The 17,739-nt window shown below is 35.2% G+C and overlaps 1 protein-coding gene and 1 long non-coding RNA gene across 2 annotated transcripts; one reads left to right on the forward strand and one right to left on the reverse strand.

Annotated features, from left to right (window-relative positions):
* Window positions 1-4,864: 4,864 nt before the first annotated feature.
* Window positions 4,865-17,465, forward strand: Cyp332a1 (cytochrome P450 CYP332A1). Its single transcript, NM_001114868.1, is given in 8 exon segments — window positions 4,865-5,239; window positions 6,224-6,379; window positions 9,986-10,170; window positions 10,815-10,969; window positions 11,992-12,110; window positions 14,156-14,261; window positions 14,341-14,589; window positions 17,192-17,465. Coding segments are annotated over 8 exon segments (1,503 nt in total). The 3' UTR covers window positions 17,350-17,465.
* On the reverse strand, window positions 9,552-16,257 carry LOC134200182 (uncharacterized). Its single transcript, XR_009974992.1, has 2 exons — window positions 16,088-16,257; window positions 9,552-10,193 (listed from the first exon to the last, which is right to left on the reverse strand). It is a non-coding gene; the product is annotated as an uncharacterized LOC134200182 (long non-coding RNA).
* Window positions 17,466-17,739: the final 274 nt, after the last annotated feature.

Genomic DNA, 17,739 nt, shown 5'->3' on the forward strand with positions numbered 1-17,739 from the left:
TCAGAGAACACAAGATATTTGACAAATGCCTGAAAGTCGCTTACGACATTTTCATATTCATTCATTTCATTGCATATATACAAGTTCCGAATAACAATATTCGGACCGTCGGTCTACCGAACGATATAACCCGCTCGGTGGAAGATCTTCCCTTTGTCGTATACTTACACAAAGTCATTAAACATAATCGAGTGTATTAACGTTGGTAATAGACGACGGCCAGTCTTCAGACCTGATGAGGTTAGAAGCGTTCCTTACCAGCCACCTTTGTGCAGATTGTCGAGTTTTATGATCCAGTGCTTAGTCTTGTAGGAAAAACCATTCTTGTTTATGAATCACGGTGTTATTAACAGGCTTTAACATCTTCTCAAGAATCGTATCTTGTTACACCTGGGTCGGTTTTCCCACCTTTATTTTGCAAAAATACTGCTCAGTCACTCCTTGACAGTCCACCAAACCACCACCGAAACTGATGTTATGTATGAGACAAGTTGATGCTATGTATGAAATTAATTTCTGTCCCTCGAGGCAGTGATGGATTTAGACTTGATGCCGCCCTAGGACCTGCTTATCGCGCGACCCTTAATGTTGGAATAAATTTTATTATTTTTCATCTAATATTTTTATTTTAAACTAGCTGACCCGGTAGACTTCGTAGTGCCTCAATCGATAAATAAAAGAACTAAACTTTTGTATAAAATAAACTTAAAACAAACAAAAGGAATCCGTCCGACGGGGGATATATCAAAGGAAAATCAAAATTATTATTTTTATTTCATTCCGAACATTTTCGTATCTATCTACCTTTTAAACCTTCTCTGGGCTTCTACAAATAATTCAAGACCAAAATTAGCCAAATCGGTCCAGCCATTCTCGAGTTTTAGCGACACTAACGAACAGCAATTTATTTTTATATACATAGATTTAAAATAAGGATATTATTTTTTCCTTCGATCAACAATAGTAACTTTTTTTCATAAAAAAATAATTTGAACACATTTTCAAAGAAGACTCCTTACTTTTTTCGTCTCTAAAATCATGCCGCCCGGGCCGGGCCTCACGGACATAAATCCATCACTGCCTGTGTATGCTTTGAGTATAAACCCGCTTACTTTAATTTGCTAAAAAGTTGCTCCATAGAAGAAGAAAAAACTGATCGGTCTTTTTCTTTTCTGTAACCCTTGATTGTGTACCCCGAAACAGTTGTTTAAATTTAGCCACCGTTATATATTTTCAAATAACACATTTAGAAGGTGTAAGTCATCTTTAAAATAATACATATGATTTCTTCAGATTTTTTGTTTCATTACCGTGATCGCCTTTTAGTACGCCTTTGTAGTATTCGTATAGTAATACTATACTAGACTGACGACCAGGTTGTTATCTATCACAAACAGAAGATATTTCATTTTATCTATCAGTACAGTACCTAAGTCATTTAATACTACAATAAGATTTAACGAATATTTAGTGAGAAAATGAGGAATCAACATAAATAGGATGCTTTGTTATTTTTGTTTTTGGCACAAGAGAATGGCAGTTTCCAAATTCAAATGTGTTTTTTTAAACATTGTTTATGCTAGTTTGTATATATTACATAATAATATAGAATTTAAATACCGTGTCCCGCTTATTATAGTTTTCGGTAAGAATTGTTTACTTTTCCTCTTTCATTGACTTCCACGTTGAAAGAATAACATAGTGTAATAAAAATCAAACTCGCAAAATTATAATTTGCGTAATTACTGGTGGTAGGAACTCTTGTGAGTCCGCATGGGTGAGTACCACCGCCCTGCCTATTTCTGCCGTGAAGCACTAATGCGTTTCGGTTGGAAGGGTGGGGAAGCCGTTGTAACTATACTGAGATCTTAGAACTTACATCTCAAGGTGAGTGGCGCATTTACTTTGTAGATGTTTATGGGCTCCAGTAACCACTTAACACCAGGTGGGCTGTGAGCTCGTACGCCCATCTAAGCAATAAAAAAAAATACCCCGCTTAGGAAGCCGTGTTAAAAAATTGAAAAGCTTTTAGATATTTATCTACTAGCATATTGAAAAACGAACATCGGTCAACATTCTCCCGTCTACCGCACGACAAACGATTGCAATCTGAATGAACTGTTTAAATATTAAAAATTAAAGTGAATGACCTCTTTTATGTTTGAAATTAAATTTAATCTATCCAGTGCTCGTTTATTTCGTTCGTGACTATGTTTTAGTGGTAACCGTATCGTATAATCTTTTTTTTTTATTGCTTAGATTGGTAGACGAGCTCACAGCCCACCTGGTATTAAGTGGTTACTGGAGCCCATGGACATCTACAACGTAAATGCGCCACCCACCTTGAGATATAAGTTCTAAGATCTCAGTATAGTTACAACGGCTGCTCCACCCTTCAAACCGAAACGCATTACTGCTTCACGGCAGAAATAGGCTGGGCGGTGGTACCTACCCGCCCGGACTCACAAGAGGTCCTACCACCAATAATCAATTCATTTTTAACCTATTGTATCTATGCATACATTTTACTAGACGAAAAAAAATATAATTGATTGATTTTCATGATAATCACAATAAAAATATATTTAAATATGTGTTTTTGTAAACACTCCCTTGTTTTTCTTCAGAAATAATTTTCTCTTTTGTTATTTTTAATGTCAATATCCGAATCCCTTGTTCTTTTTAAGCAGATGACGAGGGGAAATTGAAAAACTTCGATAACAGAATTAAAATAAACAAAATATTTATTCTATTGGAAATATTTTGACTTGTGAAGGAACAAAAACTCAGTAGTAATGTTCATGATATTTCCAATAAATTGAAAAATTACAGATTTCATAGACCTCGGAACTTAAATTTCGCCACAAACTTTAAGACATGAGGCTGATGTCACAACAGTATTCTAAAAATGGCTTTAATTTCGACGGAAATGTGTGCCTGAACGCAGTAGCAATAGTATCAATCACTATCCGTGTCATTGTGTTTCATTTGACTGGCGTAAATAGCCAGATAAAGTTTACCATCCATCCATCTGACAGTAGACGGTCATCGGAGCCCATATAAATTACATGATCTTCCACTTACGACCTACTTACTGCCTCCACCAAACGAGACTTGTAGAAAGTGCTTAACAGTAGGCAGCAGGCTGGCTCTGCCCCTGGCATTGCTGTCGTCCATGGTCGACGGTAACCACTCGCCATCAGGTGGGCCATATGCTTGTCTGCCAACAATGATAAAAAAATTAAAAAATTAAAAACTTAAACTCAGTGGTCATATTGAAGTGGCCTGTTGTATAACTGCATGCAATAATAGCTATCGATGAATTTAGAAGAAACTAAACCGACTCTTCTAAAATTTTAAAAAATATATGAAATTACAGAATACATAAGATACTCTTCGTTTTTTTAAAAAATAGAGACTTTTTGTACTTCTAAATCAAAGGCACGGTTAACTGGTGGTAGGACCTCTTGTGAGTCCGCGCGGGTAGGTACCACCACCCTGCCTATTTCTGCCGTGAAGCAGTAATGCGTTTCGGTTTGAAGGGTGGGGCAGCCGTTGTAACTTTACTGAGACCCTTAGAACTTATATCTCAAGGTGGATGGCGCATTTGCGTTGTAGTAGATGTCTATGGGCTCCAGTAACCACTTAACAACCAGGTGGGCTGTGAGCTCGTCCACCCATCTAAGCAATAAAAAAAAAAATTAAAAAAAAAAGGCAATGGCAAACTTTATTTTTCGTGCGAATGTTGATTCAACTACGTTATTCCACGTATATCCACGCGTTTTGCGTTTTAGATATAAACAAATTTGTCACAAAACTATTTAGCAAAATAATATTGTTTGAATAAATAAGAAAACCTTCACATTGAATTGTAGAGTTAAGTAAATCATGAAAAAGCAAAACAAAGGAAGAACAACTTTGAAAATCGCGTATTAATTTCGTTTTTTTTTGTGTTCGTTCTACTGTAATACGCCTCTGCCTGGCGTACCATTAAATAAAGTTCGCTTTTCTCCGCCTTCGAACGGGTACGATATTTAAATATCCGGTAGCCGGGCGAAATTGCAAGTAAAACGATTAACAGTGTATCGTCGACAAGAATAATACCTATACAATTTCGTTTCAATTGCGGTGTTCTCGTAAAACATTGCCGCATCTTTCGACAACGACTCGCTTATAATTCAATTTCCACGGTTCTTGGTTCTAGCGGAAAAGCTTATTTCTCCGAAGAAAAATCCGACGAACAATTTTAATGACACAATAATGCTATTAGTTGAATTGATAATTTCGTCAGTTTTCAATTCAATTCAATTTTTCCTAATTACGGCTGATTGATTTTTGTTAAAATTTTGTACACTATTATGTGTATTCAACTATTAGTAAAGTATGTATATCATTAATATCTAAAGAGAAAAAACTCAAATCTAGTACATATCAGTCAATATCCCATAATCCAAAATTTCGATGATTAGGTAATGGTCGATGTAAACTCTTATAGTAATAACTATTGACAAGAAGATACTAGGTCTTATTACTTGTACTATATGTTTCAATCACTGCGTATCCCAATGTAGTTGCAGATATTCCCGCTTTGATTTCCTGCCACGTCCATCTAACGAGTCCCTGCGTGTTATTTACTTCGGAACTTACGCTGAAATCTTAAAAATAATTATTATGTGCACAATTTTTTCCTGAATCAATCCGATCTAAACATATCTCGCACAATGTCTGTTCACTTCATCGAGTTCTGGTTTTTTGTTTCGATTTTTGTGTATCCAGTAACCTCGTATGTGTATTCGTGACTAAAACGCTTATCTTGTTTATTTCTCATGGAACGAGAACATTGAAGTTGTAAAACGCCAGCAAAATGGACGTGTCCGGTCCTCTGCAATTATTTCTTATATTCATTATTTTTTGTTTAACAGCAATTTACCTGTTGTTCAATCGGAATTATCAATACTGGGAGAAACGGGGCGTGCCTTACGAAAAGCCGTTCTTCTTGTTCGGAAGTTTGTCTTTTATCCTGAGGAAAAGCTTTTGGGACTATTTCTACGAACTAAGCAAGAGGCATACGGGTGACTATGTTGGAATATTTTTGGGATTCAAACCGACCCTTATGGTACAGACTCCAGAAATAGCGCGTCGTATCCTGGTCAAGGACAATGCCCATTTCAACAACCGATACTGTTATTCTTCGTACGGCGTGGATCCACTGGGCTCCTTAAATTTGTTTACAGTAAAGGTAAATATTGAATTTTAATGTATATAACGCTTAAGTTCTTATTCCAATATAAATGAGATCTAAATATACATAATTATGCTTTGAAAACATTGCATTCCCTTACGTACGTACATTTGATATATTTATTTATGCTTTGCTTGTGTATTATGTAGTATATGGTATGTTCATTATTCTCCGATAATCTATACATATAAATAAAATTGGAGTGTCTTTTTGTAATATTGAAATAACCGCTTTTTACTACATGCATATGAATATATGGTACATACACTAAAATATATTTTTTTCACAATTTTTGTCTGTCTGTCTATCTGTCTGTCTGTCTGTCTGTCTGTTTGTTCCGGCTAATCTCTGGAACGGCTGGACCGATTTTCACGGGACTTTCACTGACAGGTAGCTGATGATATAAGGAGTAACTTAGGCTACTTCTTTTAGACTAGCTTCTCCGCGCGGTGTCACCCGCGGAACGACAATAACCGCGGGTAACATCGCGGGACTCAACTATCTATACATATAAATTTAATGTTTCCGAAGCGAAGCGAGGACGAGTCGCTAGTAATAAATATATAGTAAATTGTCTTTTCTGATAACAGTATGTGCATATGTAATGGATTATTTTGATTTCATTTAGGCCACTACCAAAATCTTGGATAAATTAATCTTTTGTAAAGGCATTATGAGACCGATGATAAGACTACAATTTCTTGATCATGACCAAAAATAATAATTAAAATCACGACTAATACTACTAATAATTTAATTTTTTTAAATAAGTAATAGATTTGTTTTGTTTATTTAAACTATGTACGTTCGAATTGTCAACAAAATATTAAAAACAAATTAACAAGTACTCTAACATTAGTAAATGACAACAACTGCTTTGTAACAATCATAATTTTGTAACAAACATCATTCTACTCGAACGACGTTACAATAACACGTAAACGAGGCATTCAACGTGTCTATAATAATATTGTTGTGTAGAATCCGAAATGGAGCAATATCAGACATGAGCTATCTCCGATGTTCACTTCGTTACGACTGAAGACGATATGTGAACTGATGAACGTTAACGCTAAAGAGCTTGTATTGAAAATTCAGCGAGATTACATTGATAATAATGAAGACGTCAACTTGAAGGTTAGTAACATCAATCATTACTTTGAGCATTATAACTACACGGAACTGATATATTTGTGCTGTATTCGTTACAGCATTATGTGAAGAAAGAGAAAAAAAAAACTGTAAAAAAAATTTCGCATTTAAATACAAAACGTAATATGTTTGATGTAAGAATTTTTACACTTACACTCTGCTCCGAACTGGTCTATCACTACGAGAATTTGACGAGCGAACTGACCCATAGACACAGCCCACTGAGTTTCTCGACGGATCTTTTCAGTGGTAGATATTGTGTAGACAGTTGCAGATCCAATGGTAGATATTGACAAGCACTGCTTTGCTGGGGCTGGTGTTAGCAAACCCTCTTAGGTTATTCTTAGAGCCGGTGTACTCACCTACCGGTCCACGCGTAGCTGAAATAGCCCCATAAGCTACCAACGAATAGTTAAGGAAAAATAACACTGTGTACAATATATGTAGCTATGTATTGTGCCATGCGCAATTTAAGACACAGTTACAATGTGTATGAAATGCACAAGATTTGCCTTCTCAAGGCTACATAAATAATTTTATTTTACCTTGTACATAAAGTGCTTACTCAAAAAAAAGCTTAATGTTTTTCTCTCCCTTGCCTGAGGAATGTTATATCCGACTCTCGTGCGCCTCACAAGTAATGCCGAGGATACTTGACAAGATAGCTTAAATAAATTTGCTAACATTTTTATTGCCACCCTAAAATCATTAAAAACCACCATCGCCCGCGGGTTAAAGACCACTTAACGTTCTTCGCTTTCCGTTGCGGGCTCACGATAAAATTTGCTAATTTAAAATAAATAATATAATGCATGGTATAAGTAGTTATAACTATTTTATGAACAGATATGAGTAGAAGGGTTATTCTGATAATATCCTGAAAAGCACTCCACGATTTTTTACAATAAAAGCATTTTTTCTTACACTATTTTTATTTCAAATTTATTAAAATTTATTTTCTATTTTTTAGTTGGATTTTCTATAAAAGTGTATTTTGTTAGTTTTTTTAAAGTATTATTTATTTTTCATTTTTTAGTTGAATTTCAATTTTTTCATAATGTTTTTTACATATTGAATTGTCCTCGGTCCTTAATAAGTATACCAAATTTCGAGTTAATCCGACGTTTTGGAGGGGGTCAAAATCATGTTCAAAGATTCCGTTACAAACATACATACAAACGTCTGAAGCTAATAAAAGCGTATTAATAACAGGTATTTATGATCAGTATAGCAAAATAATTTAATAACGTTTGTATTGAGTTCATTTTTGGGCTTTATGCATGGGTCGATTAGCTCACGGATCCTATTGACAAACGATTGTCGAAGCCCATAAATATCACAAGTCAACGTTCTGGCTCATGATGAAGTCCGCGTCTCCATTGTAATGTGCAAAGGCGGTTCTGCTTGTGACAATAGAAACGAACAAAATCGTTGTACCCATCCGTGCTGCCTCGCAATGTCACTCATACAAAATCATAAAAGCGGGTTACATTTCTATTACATGATCTCGTTCTTTTATCGTGAATTTCGTTCGTGAATACATTATAGGTACGTATTTGCTTTAAAAAATGCTATTATGTGCCGATACAGCATATAAAATCCGGCACTATAACTATATATATAAATGCTGTATATATGCACTATGACTATAATTTCATTCGTGAATACATAGTAGGTACGTATTTCCTTTAAAAAATGCTATTATAAGTCGATGCAGCATTTGAAATCCGGCACTATGACTACCTACGTGAATAATCACTGTCCACGTTTCAATGATAAATCTTATATGAAAAAAATGAAATACGTGGCCGCTGGCGTTATGTTATTCATTAACTCTTTTTTTTTTTGATAACGCCATCTTGTTGTGTCTTTAAAGCGGTTAGTTGCCCTCAATTAAGAAAAATAGTTTTATTATTCGCTTAAAGGTATAAGATACAACAATAGGGAAAACACTGCTTATTTATTACACTTCCTCATTCACACCGACCGCAACATATTTACGACTGATCAGTCATATTGTGGAATGTTAACGTTAATAGTCAACGACTTATTGGAAAAATGTATTTCATAAGAATCAGTAACAGTGTTATTACAAATAATATAAGTAAACATAATAGTATTTTTTTGTTATGAACAAACAGCACTTTAAAGTATGTCTGTTTCAAATCTGAATTTTTATTTATGTACACCAGAAATAAGTAACCCTTGGCAAAAAGATTTAATGTGTTAAGGGATTGCTACGTAATTAAAATAAATCGGGAATTACTGGTGGTAGGACCTCTTGTGAGTGCTCGCGGGTAGGCACCACCACCCTGCCTATTTCTGCCGTGAAGCAGTAATGCGTTTCAGTTTGAAGGGTGGGGCAGCTGTTATAAGCTATACTTGAGATCTTAGAACTCATATCTCGAGGTGGGTGGCGCATTTACTTTGTAGATTTCTATAGGCTCCAGTTACCTCTTAACACCAGGTGGGCTGTGAGCTCGTCCACCCATCATCATTATCCTGCCCTTCTCCCAGTCACCTGGGGTCGGCGCAACATGTTTTCTCCTTCCATACTCTTCTATCATATACCATTTCTTCGCTCAATCCCCTCCTACCCATATCGTCTTTCACACAATCCATCCATTTCTTCTTAGGTCTACCTCTTCCTCTAAATCCTTCCACATTCATAGTTAACACTCTCTTAACAACCTCATTTTCATTCCGTCTCATCACATGTCCATACCAACCCAAACGTGCACTCCTCAGCTTCTCTGTCACAGGTGCCACTTTCAGAGTGAGCTCGTCCACCCATCTAAGTAATAAATAAAAAAAACTTACACAATTACATTTTGCTCATCAATACTGCTTGAACTAAGTTCACCGCAATAGCGTCATAATATGCAACGGAAGAATAGTAAAGCAATAAAACAACATACAAATGTCCGACAAATCAACCATTTAAACGGCGAAGCGCTAAACACTAATCACAACGTATGCTGTCATGTGTAATTCTGTAATAGTTTACAGTCTGTGATTAGTTTGCCGTGTCATCTGTCTTTAATTTTGATTGAGGTTCACGAAACATATAAACCAACAAAAACTAAAGGTCAACCTATTACAATACTTTAACAATATTAGCGTTGCGACTAGAAGTATTCCATAATATACACACGAGTAATCTTATTAAATTTAGGTTATCTTTTATTCATGTTTTAATAAAATAGTGGGTAATAATTACATAATATTAGAGTAGCACTTAACGCATTATTCTCTGCATTAATAGAGACTAGACTAAGAAAAGCACTTTAGGCATTATCTATACCAATATACTAATATATAAATCTACAGTGGTTTTTACGGATGTTCCGTTATAACTACTGAACCGTGTATCCGATTGACTTGAAACTTGGTATCCATCTAGAAAATACATGTACTTAATAGATAGGCTAATATTTATATGAGTGTTCGACTCCTTAATAATGATGACAATAAATAATAATGTTAATTTTAAATGCCCAGCGAAGCGAGCGAGTACGGCTAGTCCGTCATAATAATAGCTTTGCATGAAGTTTGACTATTAACAACATCTTACAATTTATGCGTCGCCAGGAATTGTTCTCAATGTACACATCGGATACTGTAGGTTATACAGTATTTGGTCTCCGCGTGAGTGCACTCAATGATCCGTCCTCGCCTCTCTGGTTCATCACTAACCACATGGTCAAGTGGGACTTTTGGCGCGGCTTCGAATTCACAGCCATCTTCTTTGTTCCTGCACTAGCTCGTTTCTTAAGGTAAAACTGTTTTTCCTTGTTTTCTGCAATCGAAAAAATCATACAAGGAAAATCCCAGAGGTACATTTTGTTATTATAATAATTATACCTTCAGCTAAAACTTGTTTAAGACACTGGTTTTACCGCAACCATGAATGACGTGATGTTCTATCTAATGACAATTGGATTTCAGAGCTCATCCATCCCAAAGTGAAAGTCATGGCGTCCAACTCATGAAACATGAGGTTAAATTCTCTTTGTAAAACTGTTCCGCTATTCGAACTAAAAAACTAACTTGTGGTAGGACCTCTTGTGAGTCCGCACGGGTAGGTACCACCGCCCTGCCTATTTCAGTCGTGAAGCAGTAATGCGTTTCGGTTTGAAGGGTGAGGCAGCCGTTATAACTATACTTGAGACCTTACAACTTATATCTCGAGATGGGTGACGCATTCACGTTATAGATGTGTATGGGCTCCAGTAACCACTTAACTTCAGGTGGGCTGTGAGCTCGTCCACCCATCTAAGCAATAAAAAAATAAAAAAAGACGAACCAATTCTTTGGCAAAAATACACAAGGTGGAAGTACCTACGTCCCCTGAGCTCATAATACAGCTTAACAGCTATAATTACGTCACATTTAAAAATAAACTAACTGCCTCTTTTAGGTTAAAATTCTTTTCACAACCGGCCACTGAATATATTATGAGACTATTCCGGACCGTTGTCGATGAACGCAAAAAGACGAACCAGAACACCGATAAGGACCTTGTTAACCATTTGCTGAAGCTGAAAGAAAATTTGAAGCTTGGAGCTGATATAAGTTAGTAAATGATAGCTTAATTGTTCTAAAGTTTCATTTCGTAGAAATATGGATCATTTATAAGGCGGCCAATGATCGGAGGCGCTGGCGGGACATCACAAGGAGTAAAATCATGTCGAATTATAATGGTCACGACCCTCAGCAGTGAGGAAACGACGCGAGGAAGAGGAGGATCATTTATTCATTTATTTATATGTAATAATATCATCATAGTAGAGTTTGTGAAGAGTAGTTTATCAGACAATCACGTTACTAACATTTTATTGTAATTTATGCTTACAAACAACATATAGCAAGGAATCTGTAATGAAATAACTGTGTACTAAGTAATTAAAAAATTTTAAACGATAATTTACTGCAGTGATGATGCTATCAATTGCAACTTTTAATATTTAAATTCTAAACATTTAAAACGATACAGTATTTAATGTTTTTATCGTAAAATAATTTTCTTGGTACAACTTTGATTATTGTGTTATCTTTGATGTGAGGTAGTAAGATTTTTTTGCATTTTTTAATATGCATTGAATAAATTATAAATTCTGACTACACATTTAGAATTTATTCTACATATTTACTATATTTGTCTCAACAAACATTTCCTCTTAAAGTATTGTTATTTAATTACTTAATGTAGGTATTTAAATTTAATGGCGTTTAAGCAATTTTGATAAGGAATTTCAGTTTCTTGCTACAGAGATCTTATGTTACAAAATAAGACACCAACTTTGGGTAAATAATTTATGGGTAAGTTAAGCGACTTAGTAACGAAGGGTCCATAATTTTTTGTACTTGTCCTTACCCACATAAATGTCTAGTTATTAATTTAAAGTTCAGCAAGTGTATACTATTAAGCAAATATACTACCAATATTTAACAAAAAAACTTGCTTTTTTCACTTAACTCACTTAATCATAGAATGATTTTTTTACAAATAATTCATATTTTTCGTACAGCTAATTCAAAAACTAGTTTTTTTATTTGTGGTACAAATTTTAAATGAATAAGTTTTTTTTTTTCAGAGCTCGCCGACGAGATAATGATGGCGCAAGCAGCTGTATTCATTTTAGGTTCCATAGAAACATCATCATCAACTCTGTCTTACTGTCTGCACGAGTTAGCGTACCATCCCGAAGAACAGGTAACACACAAACTTCAAATTACCAAAAGAACAACTAACTCACTCTGTTTGTACATATATCATTGATGTACATATATTTTTGAAAGAAACGAATATTCCTTTTATGACATTTACAATTCTTTCTAAAACAAATGCTAGACAGTTTTATAAAACACGCGTTTGTTGTCAGAATAGCAAAACATTTACAAGAAGTGACTTTGATATTTACGAGAGAGCATTAGGCAAATGACGCGACTTGCACAATGGAGGTCGATAGCAGGCCTTGTAATGGCTGCCATCAATGTTTAGGCGCCACATGTGAACATTTACTTATAGCAGGATCCAATACTTAAAATTCCATCCCCGTTATTCTGATATTATTCTGTATTACTAAATTATACGTGTGCTATTTAATACTCTTTTCATAACTCGGGTAATACCTAAATTGATACGTGTAAACTACGATTGATTTCAATGTCATGCAAGCCGACAAATAAAAAATAGTAACAAAATTTCGTACCCCGTTTCCACAGACTGTGATCGAAAATGTATAAATTAATGAAATATATATTCTTTATGGTTATTTGAAGGCTGTTAAATAGTTCGAAATTCTATAATATTTGTTCACTCTTATTAAGGTACTGATATATTAAATATGCATTGACATGTGCAGCTTTGCAGACTGTCAGTGAAGTGATGGATTGCGTAGTACTTTTGAATCCTATTTTGAAATTATTTTAACTAGAGGTCCCACAGTAGTCGAAATTCGACTAAAATAATTGGAATTGTAAGTTTGTACACTATTATGATTGTATTTTATACTTCTATAATCACAAATTCCGCCAAGTCTACACTATAAAAAATATTAACAAAGACAAACAATATTTAATCTATTCTCAATTTGGCAACAGACGCCAAGAATAAAAGTTTGATAATAAATAGTATGCATGCGTGTGTGCGTCAAATACATGGCATGGTATGTAGTGTGTGTAATGTTTTCTTTATTGATTTAATGTATCTTTTATGTATTATTTTAAAAGAATATTAGCATTGTGCACTTCTTCTCTATATTCTCTATAAGTGTGGAAAATTTCATACTCCTCCGCCCCGCAATTTTCGTAAAAAGGGATACAAAGTTTTTGCTTCACGTATTAATATATAGATAACTAGGGACATCTGGTCACGCTGAGATCTTAGAACTTATATCTCAAATCTCAATACGTTGTAGTTTACTCTCTCGTTGTACTCTCTCCTTACGTTGTAGATGTATATGGGCTCCAGTAACCACTTAACACCAGGTGGGCTGTGAGCTCGTCCAACCATCTAAGGTATAAATAAAAAAAAACGCTTCGTTGTAACTTGTACGATTATAAACTACCTATGTCGATTTCCAGACAGTACTCGCGCGCCAATGTATCGTACGTCAAGCATACATACCTACATACATGCAAACTTTATTTATATTTATATACATACATAAATGACAAGATAAAAAAATGTAATAAATACTTCAATGAATACTGTTAACCGCTCATTAGCACTGGTATTCATAACTAACTATTCAATTAAACTCAGATATTGTTTACAATTTTTATCTCGATCTGTTGCCGTTCAATATATATATACAGAAAATAATGTAAAAAATAACTTTTTAGTTTATTCTCGATATAAACCGATGCTTGGAAAAGTGCTTGCTACATTGAAGACAATTGAAGATTTTTTTAATTTTTAAATTCATTAATAACTGTTTAATACATTGTGTAATAATTGTACGTATATTTACGGATAAATGTATGTATGTATATAATGTATGTGTATATGTATGTGTACATATATGTATATGTATTTTACTGGATTGGTACACCGAGGGTAGTTCGTTTCCAAATGATTCTTGTCCACCTGATGGTTGTCTGGAAGAGATCGCTCTTAGCGATAAGACCGCCAATTGTACGTTTTTTGTATTTAATGTATCGCACTGTTTATTTGTTTTTTGGTGTACAATAAAGAATACTCTCTCTCTCTCTCTCTCTCACTAGTCATCTAATTAATTCTAAATTAAATTTTAGCAAAAACTGTTTGAGGAAGTGGATGACGCAATAAAGGAGACCGGAAAAGAAATTCTAGACTACGAAAATTTACAAGAACTCAAATATCTAAGCGCTTGCATTCTGGGTGAGTATCAATAGATGTGTGACAACATGAAGATAGCTTACTCAAACAAGCCTTTCTAACGGAGCTACGTATCTTTCAGAAACTTTGCGCAAATATCCTCCGGTGCCGCACATAGATAGAGTTTGTAACAAAACATACAAACTAAACGATGAATTAACAATAGAAGAGGATATACCGGTGTTCGTGAATGTACTGGCGATCCATCGCAACGAGAAATACTACCCTGAGCCGGACCAATGGCGTCCTGAGAGAATGATCGGGGTCACTGACAATGACAATTTGCAGTATACGTTCCTGCCCTTCGGAGATGGGCCACGTTTTTGCATAGGTACGTGAAGATGTCTAAAAGGCCTTATTATAATACACTAGCTTTTGCCCGCGACTTCGTCCGCGTGGAATAGTTCACAAATAATGCTTTATTTTAGAACTAATTTGGTTAGCATAAAAAACGTTATAGTGAGCCAGCCTTAACATATAGACATATTATTATGCTGTCGCGGACTTTTTTTAGCTCTTTTAAAGGGGAACAATTCTGTCATACATTATTTTAGCGAAACTTTAACCGTTCCTGCAGCGCACGCAGCGGAAGCTCTCAAAAGGGAAAAAAACCCGATTTTGAAACATTATTTATTGGTGCTCCGCTTGTATTGGTCTTAACGGATGTTATATAGCCTTCCTCAATAAAAAGGCTATCTAACGCTGAAATAATTTTTCAAATCGGACCAGTAGTTCCTGAGATTGGCGCGTTCAAACAAACAAACTCTTCAGCTTTATAATATTAGTATAGATAACATTTCACAAATTCAGATTCAGATATAACAAACGCTATTAATATTCTATGGAAAGCTGAATAGTATTAATAAGTGATTAGAAGGTGTAGAAGGTAAATTGGGTATATTAATCAGGTGCAGCCTCTATTCCGCCTGAACAAACACTCGCATACCTATTGTATGTAGGGTACGCAACTACACACAAGCCCACGTTCCGTGTAATGTATGTTTGCGATCCATCAAGTTGAGCGGTATTAGATGGAGCCGGATCAGCTCTCCGGGGGAACGTCCAATAACGATAATCTTCAGTACACCTCCGACTATTCGGCAATGGAGCGTCCATTAAACACTTCTCACCTCGTAAGCGGAAAAGTTTCCAAATATGTAAAATATTGAGTTGAAATATTGATATTAACTGGTGGTAGGACCTCTTGTGAGTCCGCACGGGTAGGTACCATCACCCTGCCTATTTCTGCCGTGAAGCAGTGATGCGTTTCGGTTTGAAGGGTGGGGCAGCTGTTGTAACTATACTGAGACTTTAGAACTCATATCTCAAGGTGGATGTAACCACTTAACATCAGGTGGGCTGTGAGCTCGTCTACTCATCTAAGCAATAAAAAAATAAAAAAATAGAAAATTGATTAAGTAACTGAAGATTGGACGTGCACGTGTTCTATAAACACACTTAACTTTTATAACTAACTATCTTTATGACATTGAAAACAGCATCATAATTCGTGCATCAGTTGAGAAGTAGCAAATAACACACAAAAAAAAGTGCATTGTATCTAAGTCTTAAACTGTGTGTAGATTGTAAGTTTTACAAAACGTTGAAAGTAATTCTTGTAGTTTGAATTTCATGACGCTACAAGCAACAGGAGTGCCTATTGAAAAATTATTTTATTTTGTAAAATATACTGTTGCATTTTGTTAAGAATTTTATCATTTCACAACGGATAAGCTGAGAACGAGAGGTCAACAAGGTAGAATCTGCGCATTAACCCTCCAAGACGCACTCCATCGAACAGAAACCGGACTGACAAATAAAAAACTCACATATTATTCCTTAAACCACGTACGAGTATAATAAACACTTAAATTGTTCTAGAATTCTTATTTTCACTTAAAGGTCACTAAAAAATAATAAAATACGATAAATTAATTTCCTATAATATTTGTTATTGCTACAATATCCAGACAAGCATACTAATCATCTGACGGTGATTGATCACTGTGGCTCATGGATGTTAGCAATATGATAAGAGGGAGCATTATCGTTGCTAAGTCGCACCTAATAATCAGTTTGAAGGTCATTTAATAATAATAAAATATTATAAAGCTGAAGAGTTTGTGTGTTTGAACGCGCTAATCTCAGGAACTACTGGTCCGATTTCAAAAATTCTTTCAGTATTAGATGGCCCATTTATCGAGGAAGGCTATAGGCTATATAACATCACGCTAAAACCAATGCAAGCGGAGCACCAAAAAAGAATATTTCAAAATCGGGGTTTCAATCCCTTTTGAGAGCTTCCACTCCGTGCGCTGCGGGAACAATTAAATTTTCGCTAATGTAATGTATGAGAGAATTGTTCCCCTTTAAAAGATCTAAAAAAAAGTCCGCCACAGCATATGTCTATATAGTAAGGTTGGCTCACTATAACGTTTTTTTATGTTAAAAATTTAAAATAAAAAGCATTATTTGTGAACTATTCCACGTTTTTTTTTTTTTTATTGCTTAGATGGGTGGACGAGCTCACAGCCCACCTGGTGTTAAGTGGTTACTGGAGCCCATAGACATCCACAACGTAAATGCGCCACCCACCTGGACGACCCATGGACGAAGTCGCGGGAAAAGCTAGTCACCACATAATATAAAACAAAGTCGCTTTCTCTGTCCCTATATCTGTCTGTCCCTATGTAAGCTTAAATCTTTACAACTACGCAACGGATTTTGATGCCGTTTTTTTTAATACATAGAGTGATTGAAGAGGAAGGTTTATATGTATAATAACATCCATTAAATAGTGGAGAAATCAATAATAAATTACAGTTTCCGAAGCGAAGCGAGGGCGGGTCGTTAGTTTAATAATAAAACACTCACATGCAACTTTAATAGAACGTCTTTTGGATATCCCAATTTATGTTTTAATTGTTTTTCAGGAAAACGTTACGGTTTGTTGCAAATGAGGGCCGCCATTGCCCAGATGATTCATAAATACAAATTCGAAGCTGCGGAACCACACAGCACTCCGAGCGACCCGTACAGCGTCATCCTGTCACCTAAATCAGGTGGCCGTATTAAATTCGTACCGCGATAATAATTATGTAGCATTTCATTTCAGAAAAACGAAATGTTTTTTATTATTATCACTTATTATTTTGAATCTTTGTAATATGATAACAAGTTTGTAATAAACTATAATCTCAGCATCGGCGATTGCTTTTGTTTTTATTTCTTGAAACCTGTTCGAACATTAATGCTCATATTAATTTTCTTTATTGATCGAGGGAAAAAAATCTTAGAACATTTTAAGCCTGGTGAATATTTCAAGAGCATTCTTTTCACTACGGAAACTCTTATTTAGTTATTTATCTTTCTCCATAAGAGTACAGTGACGCACTTAATTCTTAAGGGATACTCTACCTAGCCGTCAACCAAGGATGGTATAGAGTTCTGTGGTCCCTTTAAAAAATGCAATAATATTCCA

Source organism: Bombyx mori, chromosome 15 (genome assembly GCF_030269925.1).
Source record: "Bombyx mori chromosome 15, ASM3026992v2".
Lineage (NCBI taxonomy): Eukaryota > Metazoa > Arthropoda > Insecta > Lepidoptera > Bombycidae > Bombyx > Bombyx mori.